We start from the raw sequence: 10,853 nt of genomic DNA, 5'->3' as shown, positions 1-10,853 counted from the left end.
TAGGTGAAAGGCACAGCCCATCCTGAGCTCCAGGGCACATCACAGAGTTAACAAAATCTCCTAAACTGGGCGGGAGGGAAGTCATCTTGTCCGGCTTCCCCGGTAACACCTGTCAGATGCTACAGGCCACGGCAGCCACGAAAAGTGGGTTCTCTATCAGTGACACGTTTCACAGAGAAGGCAGCAGAGGCCCAGAGAGGGGAAGCCACTTGCCCAAAGTCACACAGCACCAGAGCTGAGACCCGGGGTCTCTGCCCACCCAGATGTGGGTGTGAGTGGGTGTGAGCTCCTTTATCCCCCTGTCTCACACCCAGGCCCCTGCAGCCCCAAGCCCCCCACAGCACCTACCGGAGCTGTTCCTCCCCCATGTAGTCAATGTCCAGAGGCTTCTTGCGCTCGGACAGGATGCGCAGCTTCATCTCCCGCCCTGTCTGCCGCTTACCACGCTTCTGTTCTGCCTGAGGGTTGGGGGAGGGGTACAGTAAACTGGGGGTCACATCCCACAGACCACCCCCATGTCGGGACCCACAGGTCAGATCCCACAGACCACGTCCCTATTGGAACCCACAGGTCTGCACCCCAGGCCCTTCTCCTTCACACCCAGGAGTCTAGGCCCAGCCCCTCCTCCCTCAGACGCACAGCCCCTCCTCAGATGGAATTCAAGCCCCAGACCCTCTCCCATTAGGAACCAGAAGTCTGGCCCCCGGCCCCTCCTCCCTCAGACCCGGGGGTCCAGACAGCAGCTCCCTCCTCCCTCAGACCCGGGAGTCCAGGCCCCCGGCCCCTCCTCCCTCAGACCCGGGAGTCCAGGCCCCCGGCCCCTCCTCCCTCAGACCCGGGAGTCCAGGCCCCCGGCCCCTCCTCCCTCAGACCCGGGGGTCCAGGCCCCCGGCCCCTCCTCCCTCAGACCCGGGGGTCCAGGCCCCAGACCCTCCTCCATTAGGAACCAGAGGTCTGGCCCCAAGCCTCTCCCGCCTCAGAACTTAGACCTCAGGCTCCTGCAGGCTGACTCACCTTGACCAGGTAGCCGCCGAAATGGGCCCCCATGTTGGACAGCACCTTCTTTTTCTTGGCATCATCCTCTGCCCGCTTCTTGGCCTCTTCCTCTTCCTTCCTCATCTTCTCCTCCTGTGGGAAGGAAGGGGTTAACCTCATGGCTGCCCCTCTAGGCCTGAGGGAGGAGGGCCCTGGGATGGGAAGGACGGAGGCTCTGTTCTGTGCTAAGTGGAGCTGGAGCACAGGGATCAGCAGGCCGGGGGACATCAGAACCAGCAGAGACACAGGTGTCTCCTCCCGGCCCGGCCAGGTCTCCCCCTGCGATCACCTGTAAGTAGTTCCTTCTCCTCTCTGGGTTTTTTTTTTTTTTTTGGAGACGGAGTCTCGCTCTGTCGCCCAGGCTGGAGTGCAGTGGTCGGATCTCGGCTCACTGCAACCTCCGCCTCCCAGGTTCAAGTGATTCTCCTGCCTCAGCCTCCCGAGTAGCTGGGACTACAGGCACACACCAACACGTCCCGCTAATTTTTGTCTTTTTAGTAGAGATTGGGTTTCACCATGTTAGCCAGGCCGGTCTCAAACTCCTGACCTCAAGTGATCTGCCCACCTCAGCCTCCCAGAGTGCTGGGATTGCAAACGTGAGCCACCGCGCCCGGCCCCCTTCCTGGGTCTTAATATCCCCCCAGAAAAAAATGGAAATGAAGGAGAAGGAGAAGGAGAAATGCCTGCTTTTTCTGCATGCCTCCAACCTGAAACAGCCAATAGTGAACTTTGCTACGTGACCTCACTCCAGATGCTCAGCCAGTCTGGGCCGCAGTTGCCCTTAGTCTCAGGAGATGAGAATGTCTGTTTTAAGGGGGTCAAGGAAGGTAACTGGTGATAAGGCCAAGGACTGGGGAGATTAAAGAGGCTGATGGCTTCAAGCCTGAGGAAGGGGTTCTAGAATATTTAGCAAAGGAATTACAACATTTGAGAAACTCTTCATTGCATGTTCCAGAAATAGTGGCTTGTCCAGGCTGAGCCCCCTCTCCTTATGGTGGACATGAGGCTTTTTGTACACCCAGTACTCCGTACCTGAATTAGTTTCCTTTCTTTTTTTGAGATGGAGTTTCCCTTTGTCACTCAGGCTGGAGTGCAGTGGTGCAATCTCTGAGCTGCTCACTGCAAACCCCACCTCCTGGGTTCAAGTGATTCTCCTGCCTCAGTCTCCCAAGTAACTGGGATTACAGACATGTGCCACCATGACCAGCTAATTTTTGTATTTTTAGTAGAGACAGGGTTTCACCATGTTGCCTAGGCTGGTCGCGAACTACTGGCCTCAAGTGATCCACTTGTCTTCCAAAGCGCTGGGATTACAGGTGTGAGCCACCGTGCCCAAGCTTAGTTTCCTATCACTGCTATAATTTGCAAACTTAGTGGCAGAAAAACAATGCAAGCTTGTTATCTTACAGTTCTGCGGATCAGACATCTGAAATTGGTCCCACTGGGCTGAAATCAAGAACCAATTTTCTCTGGAGGTTCTAGGGGAGAATTCATTCCCTTCCCTTTTCCAGCTGCTGCCTGCACGTCTGGGCCCATGGACCCACCTCCATCTTCAGAGGCAGCCATGTAGCATCTTCAAATTTCTCAGTATGACCCTCTGGCCTTCCTCTTATAAGGACCCTTGTGATGATGTTGCCCCTCCCCACAAATATTCCAGGACAACCGTCCCATCTCAAGACCCTTAACTTAATCACATCTGCAAACTCCCCTTCTTGTCTGGGTGACGGGCAGGTGGCTTGTGCCTGTAATCCCAGCTACCTGGGAGGCTGAGGCAGGAGGATCACATGAGCCCAGGAATTTGGGAACAACGTGGGCAACATAGAAAGACCCTATCTCAAATAATAATAATAATAATAATGGCCAGGCACGGTGGCTCATGCCTGTAATCCCAGCACTTTGGGAGGCCAAGGGGGTGGATCACCTAAGGTTAGGAGTTCGAGACCAGCCTGACCAACATGAAGAAATCCCCTTTCTACCAAAAATACAAAAATTAGCCGAGCCGGATGGTTGGTGCCTGTAATCCCAGCTACTCAGGAGGCTCAGGCGGGGAATCGCTTGAACCAGAAGGCAGAGGTTGTAATGAGCCAAGATCACGTCACTGTACTCTAGCCTGGGTGACAGAGCAAGACTGTCTCAAAAAAAAAAAAAAAAAAAAGGAAAAAGAAGAAAATGGAGAATCCAGGCTGGGCATGGTGGCTTATGCCTGTAATCCCAGCACTTTGGGAGGCTGAGGCAGGTGGATTGCTTGAGCTTAGGAGTTGAAGACCAGCCTGGACAACATGGCAAAATGCTGTGTCTACAAAAGATTAGAATAAATAAATAAATAAATAAATACCCGGGCAGAGTGGCGCATGTCTGTAGTCCCAGCGATTCTGGAGGCTGAGGTGGGAAAATCGTTTGAGCCCGGGAGGTCCTAGTTGTAGTGAGCTAGGATCACGCCACTGCACTTCAGCCTGGGTGACAGAGCAAGACCCTGCCTCCAAATAAATACATAGATAATAATAATAGGCCAGGTGTGGTGGCTCATGCCTGTAATACCAGCACTTTGGGAGGCTGAGGCAGGCGGATCACCTGAGGTCGGGAGTTCGAAACCAGCCTGACCAACATGGAGAAACCCCGTCTCTACTAAAAATACAAAATTAGCCAGGTGTGGTGGCGCAGGTCTGTAATCCCAGCTACTCAGGAGGCTGAGGCAAGAGAATTGCTTGAACCTGGGAGGTGGAGGGTGCAGTGAGCCGAGATCGTGCCATTGCACCCAGTCACTCTGGGTGACGAGAGTGAAACTCTGTCTCAAAATAATAATAATGATAATAATAATAATAATAATAATAATAGGCCGGGCGCGGTGGCTCACGCCTGTAATCCCAGCACTTCGGAAGGCTGAGGCAGGTGGATCACGAGGCCAGGAGATCAAGACCATCCTGGCCAACATGGTGAAACCCTGTCTCTACTAAAAATACAAAAATTAGCTGGGCGTGATGGGGAGCACCTGTAGTCCCAGCTACTCGGGAGGATGAGGCAGGAGAATTGCTTGAACCTGGGAGGCGGAGGCTGAAGTGAACTGAGATCACACCACTGCACTCCAGCCGGGGAGACAGAGCTAGACTCAGTTCCAAATAATAATAATAGTAATAATAATAACAACAACAACAAAATGGGCATCTGGCTGAAGAAGTAACATTTGGACTCCCAGGGCAGGGCAGGCACCCACCGCCAGCTTAGCCTGACGTTCGCGTTCCTTCTCAGTTCTGAAGCGCTGTTGCTCGGCTCTCTCCGACCGGCGCCGCTCCTGGGGAACGGAGAAGAATAAAGGGGTGCAGGGACGTACCCCCAGTCATCCCTCCCCAGAGTAGGCGAAGAGTGGAGATAAACAGGCTGGAGTGTGGCCACCGACTTGGGTGAATTCCCGAAAGCCTCAGGCTCAGCTCTGTACTAGAAAGAAAACCATTATCTGCATCTCCCAAGATGCAAGGGATCCACGTGGAGAGAGGAAGACTGGGGGGCACCCGGACTCTCGGCTCACAATGCGCTCTTTCAAGGCAATCAGCTCCTCTTCCTCCTTCTTCCGCTGCTCAAAATGCACGTCGATGAGCGTCTGCAGCTCCAGCAGGTCTTTCTCCATGCGCTTGCGGTGGATGTCCTGCAGGACACACGGGGAGCCCGTCCTGGGAGACCCTGGAGAGGGCAGCGGCCTCCCAGCGCCTCCCCCATGCAGGACGGTGAACTGGGCCGTTTCCGAGGTGGTGTCCAGCAGGTGGCAGCAATGCCTCGTGTTTGACACTAATCAGCTCTTGCAAAGACAGAGCTGCCCAGACGGGAGTGGGGAGTGGGGACCTTTTCTCCCAGGCTGCAGTGAAATGGCGCAATCTCGGCTCACCGCAACTTCCGCCTCCCGGGTTCAAGCGATTTTCCTGCCTCAGCCTCCCGAGTAGCTGGGATTACAGATGCCCGCCACCTACGCCCAGCTAATTTTTGTATTTGTAGTAGAGACGGGGTTTCACCATATTGAGCAGGCTGGTCTACGAACTCCTGACCTCAATCTCCCAAAGTGCTGGGATTACAGGCGTGAGCCACCGCGCCAGGCCCGGCGCCTTTTCATGATTGAAACAAAAGCAAGCCCCTTGAAGACTAGCAACTGTGCCTGGGGAGGGGTCTCTGACACTTACATCGAAGTCAACACGCTCCCCTTCTGGGATCTTTGGTGGGATCAAAGGAGGCACCACGGGGCGGCTGAGTGGACAGAAACAGAGAGACCATGAGTGGCCCGACCTGCCTGAGCCACCTCCCACCTCCGGGATGCGCTGCCTGGTGAGGTAGCCGCCAGCCCCCTGAACGTGTCAGTGAAACACACAGAATCATGTTTTATGCTGATTACATGTTGAAATGATAAACATTTATGTAACAGATTTTTAGAACTGTGCTATGAAAATTAAATTTTCCTATGTTGTTGTTGTACTTTAAAAATATGCCTAGTAAGTTTTTTTTTTTTTTTTTTTTTAATTTTTGAGACAGAGTCTTGCTCTGTCTCCCAGGCTGGAGTGCAATGGTGGCATCTCGGCCCACCACAACCTCCTCCTCCCAGGTTCAAGCAATTCTCCTGCCTCAGCTTCACGAGTAGCTGGGATTACAGGCGCCTGCCACACCTGGGTAATTTTTGTATTTTTAGTAGAGATGGGGTTTCACCATGCTGGCCAGGCTGGTCTTGAACTCCTGACCTCAGGCGATCTGCCTGTCTCAGGCTCCCAATGTGCTGGGATTACAGGCGTGAGCCCCCGTGCCCAGCCATTTTTAAATTTTTTGTAGAGATGGTGTTTCACAGGCCGGGCGCGGTGGCTCATGCCTGTAATCCTAGCACTTTGGGAAGCCAAGGCGGGTGAATCACTTGAGATCAGGAGTTCAAAACCAGTGTGGCCATCATGGTGAAACCCCATCTCTATTTAAAAAAAAAAAAAAATTAGCTGGGCATGGTGGTGCATGCCTGTAATCCCTGCTACTTGGGAGGATGAGGCAGGAGAATCGCTTGAACCCAGGAGGTGGAGGTTGCAGTGAGCCGACATCGTGCCACCGCACTCCAGCCTGGGTGACAGAGGGACAGTCCATCTCAAAAAAAAAAATAGATAGATAGATAGATGGCGCTTCACTATGTTGTCCAGGGTGGTCTTGAACTTCTGAGCTCAAGTGATCCTCCCGCCTCAGCCTCCCAGAGTGCTGGGACTACAGGCGTGAGCCACCGCACCCGGCCTTTAGTAAGAAATTGCAAGTGATGTGTGTGTCTTGCCATCTATTCTATTGGGTGGTGCTGCTCTGAGGTTCAGCCCTCAGCCTGCTCTGATTTCCTGCCACTTCCTTGGAATTCTCTCTTCTGGGTTTCTGAGACAACCAAGAGCGATTCCAGGATGAAGGGGACAGGACTTAGGGGTTGCTGGGCAAGGGGAGGGAGGAGGTGAGGACAATCCCCAGCGGTCTCTGGGCCAGGCAGCCAAGTGCACAGCGGGGCTACCATCTCCATCTTGGAAAAGTTGATGAGCTCCTTCGGGGCGTCATGTGTGGGAAGACAATACGGCTCACCATATTTTACAGGAATAAATACTGGCTTGCCTCCCCCCCGCCCGGGGCTGTTCCATCCCTGTTTCCTGGCCCCCCACACCCCCGTGAGCTGCCAGGGAGCCTCCCTTTTCCCTTTTCTCATCATCAATGCCGTTCACTCCAATGACTTCTGGTATTGTCAACTGCTGAGGACTCGCCAAGTGTCTCTGGTCCAGACTCTCTCCTAAGCCCCAGACTCAAGTTAGCAGGTATCTCCTGAACTTTTCCCACCTTCCCACACACAACATCCTGATGGAGCTCACCATCTTCTCTGAGAAGGAGATGGCAGCCCCACTGTCCACTCTGTTCCCCAGCCCAAGAGAGCCTTAGGGGTTGCCCCCATTGCTTCCCTCCCCTTGCCCCAACAATCCCCAAATCCTGTCCCTTTGCCTTGGAATCCCTGTCAGTCCATTCCCTCCCTCCTTTTTTTTTTTAGATGGAGTTTCACTCTTGTCGCCCAGGCTGGAGTGCAATGGCACGATCTTGGCTCACTGCAACCTCCGCCTCCCAGTTCAAGCGATTCTCCTGCCTCAAGCCTCCCAAATAGCTGGGATTACAGGTGCCCACCACAATACCTGGCTAATTTTTTTTTTTTTTTTTTGAGACGGAGTCTCGCTCCGTCGCCCAGGCTGGAGTGCAGTGGCCGGATCTCAGCTCACTGCAAGCTCCGCCTCCTGGGTTCCCGCCATTCTCCTGCCTCAGCCTCCCGAGTAGCTGGGACTACAAGCGCCCGCCACCTCGCCCGGCTAATTTTTTTGTTTTTTTTTTTTAGTAGAGACGGGGTTTCACCATGTTAGCCAGGATGGTCTCGATCTCCTGACCTCGTGATCCGCCCGTCTCGGCCTCCCAAAGTGCTGGGATTACAGGCTTGAGCCACCGTGCCCGGTCAATTATTTTTGTATTTTTAGTAGAGACAGGATTTCACCATGTTGGCCACGCTGGTCTCAAACTCCTGACCCCAGGTAATCTGCCCCCCTCAGCCTCCCAAAGTGCTGGAATTACAGGCATGAGCCACTGCGCCCAGCCCCATTCCCCTATTTTTATTTATGTTTTAGAGACGGTCTTGCTTTGTTGCCCAGGCTGGAATACCATGGTGCAATCACAGCTCACTGCAGCCTCCAAATCCTGGGCTCAAACAATCCTCCTTCCCCAGCCTCCTGAGTCGCTGGAATCACAGGTGTGTGCCACTGTGCCCGACTAATTTTTAAAAATTTTTTGTAGGGATGCGGGGGATTTCATTTTGTTACTTAGGCTGGTCTTGAACTCCTATCCTCAAGTGATCCTCCCACCTGCCACTACGCAGGCAGAGGGCACAGTGCGTGCAAAGGCTCGGGGTATAAAAGCACGGCGTGGCTAGAGAACCATGAAATACTGTGTGTCTGTCAGTGGGGAAGGGAGATGCTGGAGAGCTCGGCTGGAGCCAGACAGGGAAGGCTTTGAATGCAGGCTAGTTGCTTTGACTTGTCTTAAGGGTAGTGGGGAGTTGAGGAAAGATTCTGAGCAGAGGAGGGGCGGGGTTAGCGCTGGTGTTAAACGTCTCTCTGGAATCATGGAGGAGGATGAGCCACAAGCTGGAGGCAGGGAGGCCAGAGAGGAGGCTGGGGTGATGGTAAAGGCGCGAGGGGAAGAGGGACCATTGGGTGGAAAGAAGGAAACAGACTGGCTGGCCATGGTGGCTTGTGCCTGTAATCCCAGCACTCTGGGAGGCCGAGGTGGGAGAATTGCTTGAGGACAGGAGTTCGAGACCAAACTGAGCAACATAGCAAGACCTCAGCTCTACAAAAAGGAAAAAAAAAAAAAAATAGCCAGGTGTGGTGACACATGCCTGTGGTCCCAGCTACTCGGGAGGCTGAGATGGGAGGATTGCTTGAAGCCATGATCTCCAGGCAGTGAGCCAGGATTGGGTCACTGCAATCCAGTCTGGGTAATAGAGTGGAGACTATGACGATGATGAAGGAGGAGAAGACGAAGGGGAAGGGGAAAGGGAAAAAGAGGAAGAGGAGGAGGAGGCGGAAGGAGGGAGAGGAGGTGAAGGGAGGAGGGAGAGGGGAAGGGGGAGGAGGGGGAGGGGAAGGGGGAGGAGGGGGAGGGAGGAGGGGGAGGAAGAAGGAGCAGAAGGAGGTGGAGAAATGTTGACTGCTGTTTCAATTTCCTCCCTCCATCTCTGCCTTTCTCACACCCTATCTCTGGGGATAGAGGGACTATTTAGGAAGATGTATGGTTGGGGCCTCCCACCCTGTAGGGTCTCACCTTGGTTTGGGGCGCTCCTCTTCTGTTGGTGGTGGGGGATACAAAGAGATAATTAGCAAGAGTTTAGAGGAGAGGGACTAGGCCTGACACACCCTGGGGAGGGACCCCCCAAGCCTCGGCCCCCAGGAGCCCAGGGAAGGACTCCGGAGTCCAGTTCCAGAGGAGGGGCATGGGAAAAAGAAAAGAGGGAAGGAAAGTCAGGGAGGCTGGAAAGGAGGAAGAGGGTCACACGCATCAGATATACATTCAGAACTGGTGTGGGGACCCCCCACCGCCGCTGTCTGCATTCCCAGGAGTGCAAACGCCCAGACCCTTCTCTATTTATATGCCCAGAGCACCTGCCCTCCTCCATTAAGACCCAGCAGTGCGGGGAGGGTCAACCTCTGTCTTTATTCAGTGACCCCAGAGCTCTCTCCACAGCTGGCCCTCCACCCCCACCTTGGAGACCCTGACTCCCAGGGCTAGCCTCCTCTGCAATCCTAAATTCCAAGCCCCAACCTTTGAATGTATATGGGGGAGAAAATAACAGACAAGGTTGGAGGCGAAGATGAGGGTGACGGGGTGGTGCTTCTCCGCAAACATCCAACCCTTCTATAAAGATTCCTCCAGACTGGGGGAGAAGGCTTGGGTGTCGGTCCCTTTAAGAAGGAAGGGAACGGGTTAAAGCCACGGCAGGGCCATTTCCCTTCCCGGCCCCGAGAGGGCGCAGGAGCTCTCAGAGGCTTAAAGGACCGGGCCTGGGGGCGGGTTATGGGGGCGGAGGGAGGGAAGGGTGGTCGTGGAGGTTGGAGCCCGAGGATATCGGGGGTCCCCCCGGGCCCCCGACATCGGTCTCGGGAAGCGAAGCAGCCGCGGTTACCTGGCTCTGCCACCGGCTCCGGCTCTTCGGGGGCTGGGGAGGGGCGGGAGGAGCAGCGAGGGTGTGGGGAGCGAGGGGGGAGCGGCCACGCCCGGGCGCGGGGAGGGAGAGAGGGAGAGACGGGAGAGGCTGTTAGAGGACCTGGAGCCGAGGCCGTCGGGAGCCCCGTCCCGCCCCCTCCTCCCGGGCCCAGCGTCCCCGCCCCCAGACCCCGCCCCCAGCTCCAGACCTGCGGAGTCCGGGACCTCACCTTCCTCCTCCTCCGCAGCCTCCTCTGGAGATGGGGGCACAGAAGAGAGGGCGTTAGGAGCTCGGGCAGGGGTGCGGGGAGTGGCCAGAGACCAGGGTTCCAGCCTCTGCTGGACCGGGGGTCCCTCTGGCCTCGGCTGCGATGGGCATGTGCCCCCTGGCGGTGCAGGGATGGCACGGGGAGACGCTCCAGACCCGGAGAGGGCGGGCGAGGGCCCGAGGGCTGAGCTGCCCCTTCCCCGCCAGGGTGCCACAAGCCTCGCCTCCCGTCCCAAGAGTTCCTGGGGGTGTCTCCATCCCATGGGGCCGGCCCACTCCCTGCTCACCTTCTGGCTGCTCCCTGCGGACGGGTGTGGGGAAAGAGGGAGGGGAGAGTTAGACCTGGGGTGGGAGAGCCTCTCCACCATTGCACGCCCCAACCCCTCCCAGTGCGGCACTCACTCCTCATATTCCTGCTCCTCAGTGTCCGACATCCTGGTGCGGCCTAAGAAACAGAGAGAAGAGGCCCAGTGGGGTGGGGCCCCAAGGAGGGGGCGACCTAGACTCCTGGGTGTGAGGGAGGAGGGGCTGGGGTCTGGATTCCTGGGTCAGATTGGAGGAGCTGCAGCCTGGACTCCTGGGTCTGGACTCCTGGGTCTGAGGGAGGATAGGGCCCGGGGTGCTGGAGGGGCGGGTCTGGACTCCTGGGTCTGAGGCAGGAGGAGCTGGGGCCTGGACTCCTGGGTCTGAAGGAGGAGCTGGGGCCTGGACTCCTGGGTCTGAGGCAGGAGGAGCTGGGGCCTGGACTCCTGGGTCTGAAGGAGGAGCTGGGGCCTGGACTCCTGGGTCTGAGGCAGGAGGAGCTGGGGCCTGGACTCCTGGGTCTGAAGGAGGA

At 55.9% G+C, this 10,853-nt stretch overlaps 1 protein-coding gene across 2 annotated transcripts; it reads right to left on the bottom strand.

The window, feature by feature from the left end:
- Positions 1-344: 344 nt before the first annotated feature.
- Positions 345-10,566, bottom strand: TNNT1 (troponin T1, slow skeletal type). 2 transcript variants are annotated; one of them, XM_025369334.1, is made up of 10 exons: positions 10,421-10,566; positions 10,306-10,319; positions 9,981-10,004; positions 9,731-9,763; positions 8,872-8,893; positions 5,202-5,265; positions 4,559-4,675; positions 4,247-4,324; positions 1,015-1,128; positions 345-458 (listed from the first exon to the last, which is right to left on the bottom strand). In XM_025369334.1, the coding sequence occupies exons 1-10, from the start codon at positions 10,450-10,452 to the stop codon at positions 345-347; spliced, it is 612 nt and encodes a 203-aa protein (XP_025225119.1). In that variant the 5' UTR covers positions 10,453-10,566. The 2 variants fall into 2 exon arrangements, with proteins under 2 accessions (XP_025225119.1, XP_025225120.1); XM_025369335.1 differs by lacking the exon at positions 9,731-9,763.
- Between the last annotated feature and the right edge of the window lie 287 nt (positions 10,567-10,853).

This window comes from Theropithecus gelada, chromosome 19 (genome assembly GCF_003255815.1).
Source record: "Theropithecus gelada isolate Dixy chromosome 19, Tgel_1.0, whole genome shotgun sequence".
Taxonomy (NCBI): Eukaryota; Metazoa; Chordata; class Mammalia; order Primates; family Cercopithecidae; genus Theropithecus; species Theropithecus gelada.
Note: the sequence above shows the minus strand (reverse complement) of the source record. Positions and strands in the feature narration are given on the sequence as shown.

Excerpts from the sequence above, each read along its gene's own strand:
- TNNT1 (XM_025369334.1), bottom strand. The coding sequence starts at position 10,452 with ATGTCGGACACTGAGGAGCAGGAATATGAGGA. Across the intron at positions 9,764-9,980 it reads GGCTGCGGAGGAGGAGGAAG|CCCCCGAAGAGCCGGAGCCG; the intron begins GTGAGGTCCCGG and ends GCCCCTCCCCAG. Across the intron at positions 8,894-9,730 it reads GGAGCCGGTGGCAGAGCCAG|AAGAGGAGCGCCCCAAACCA; the intron begins GTAACCGCGGCT and ends CACCACCAACAG.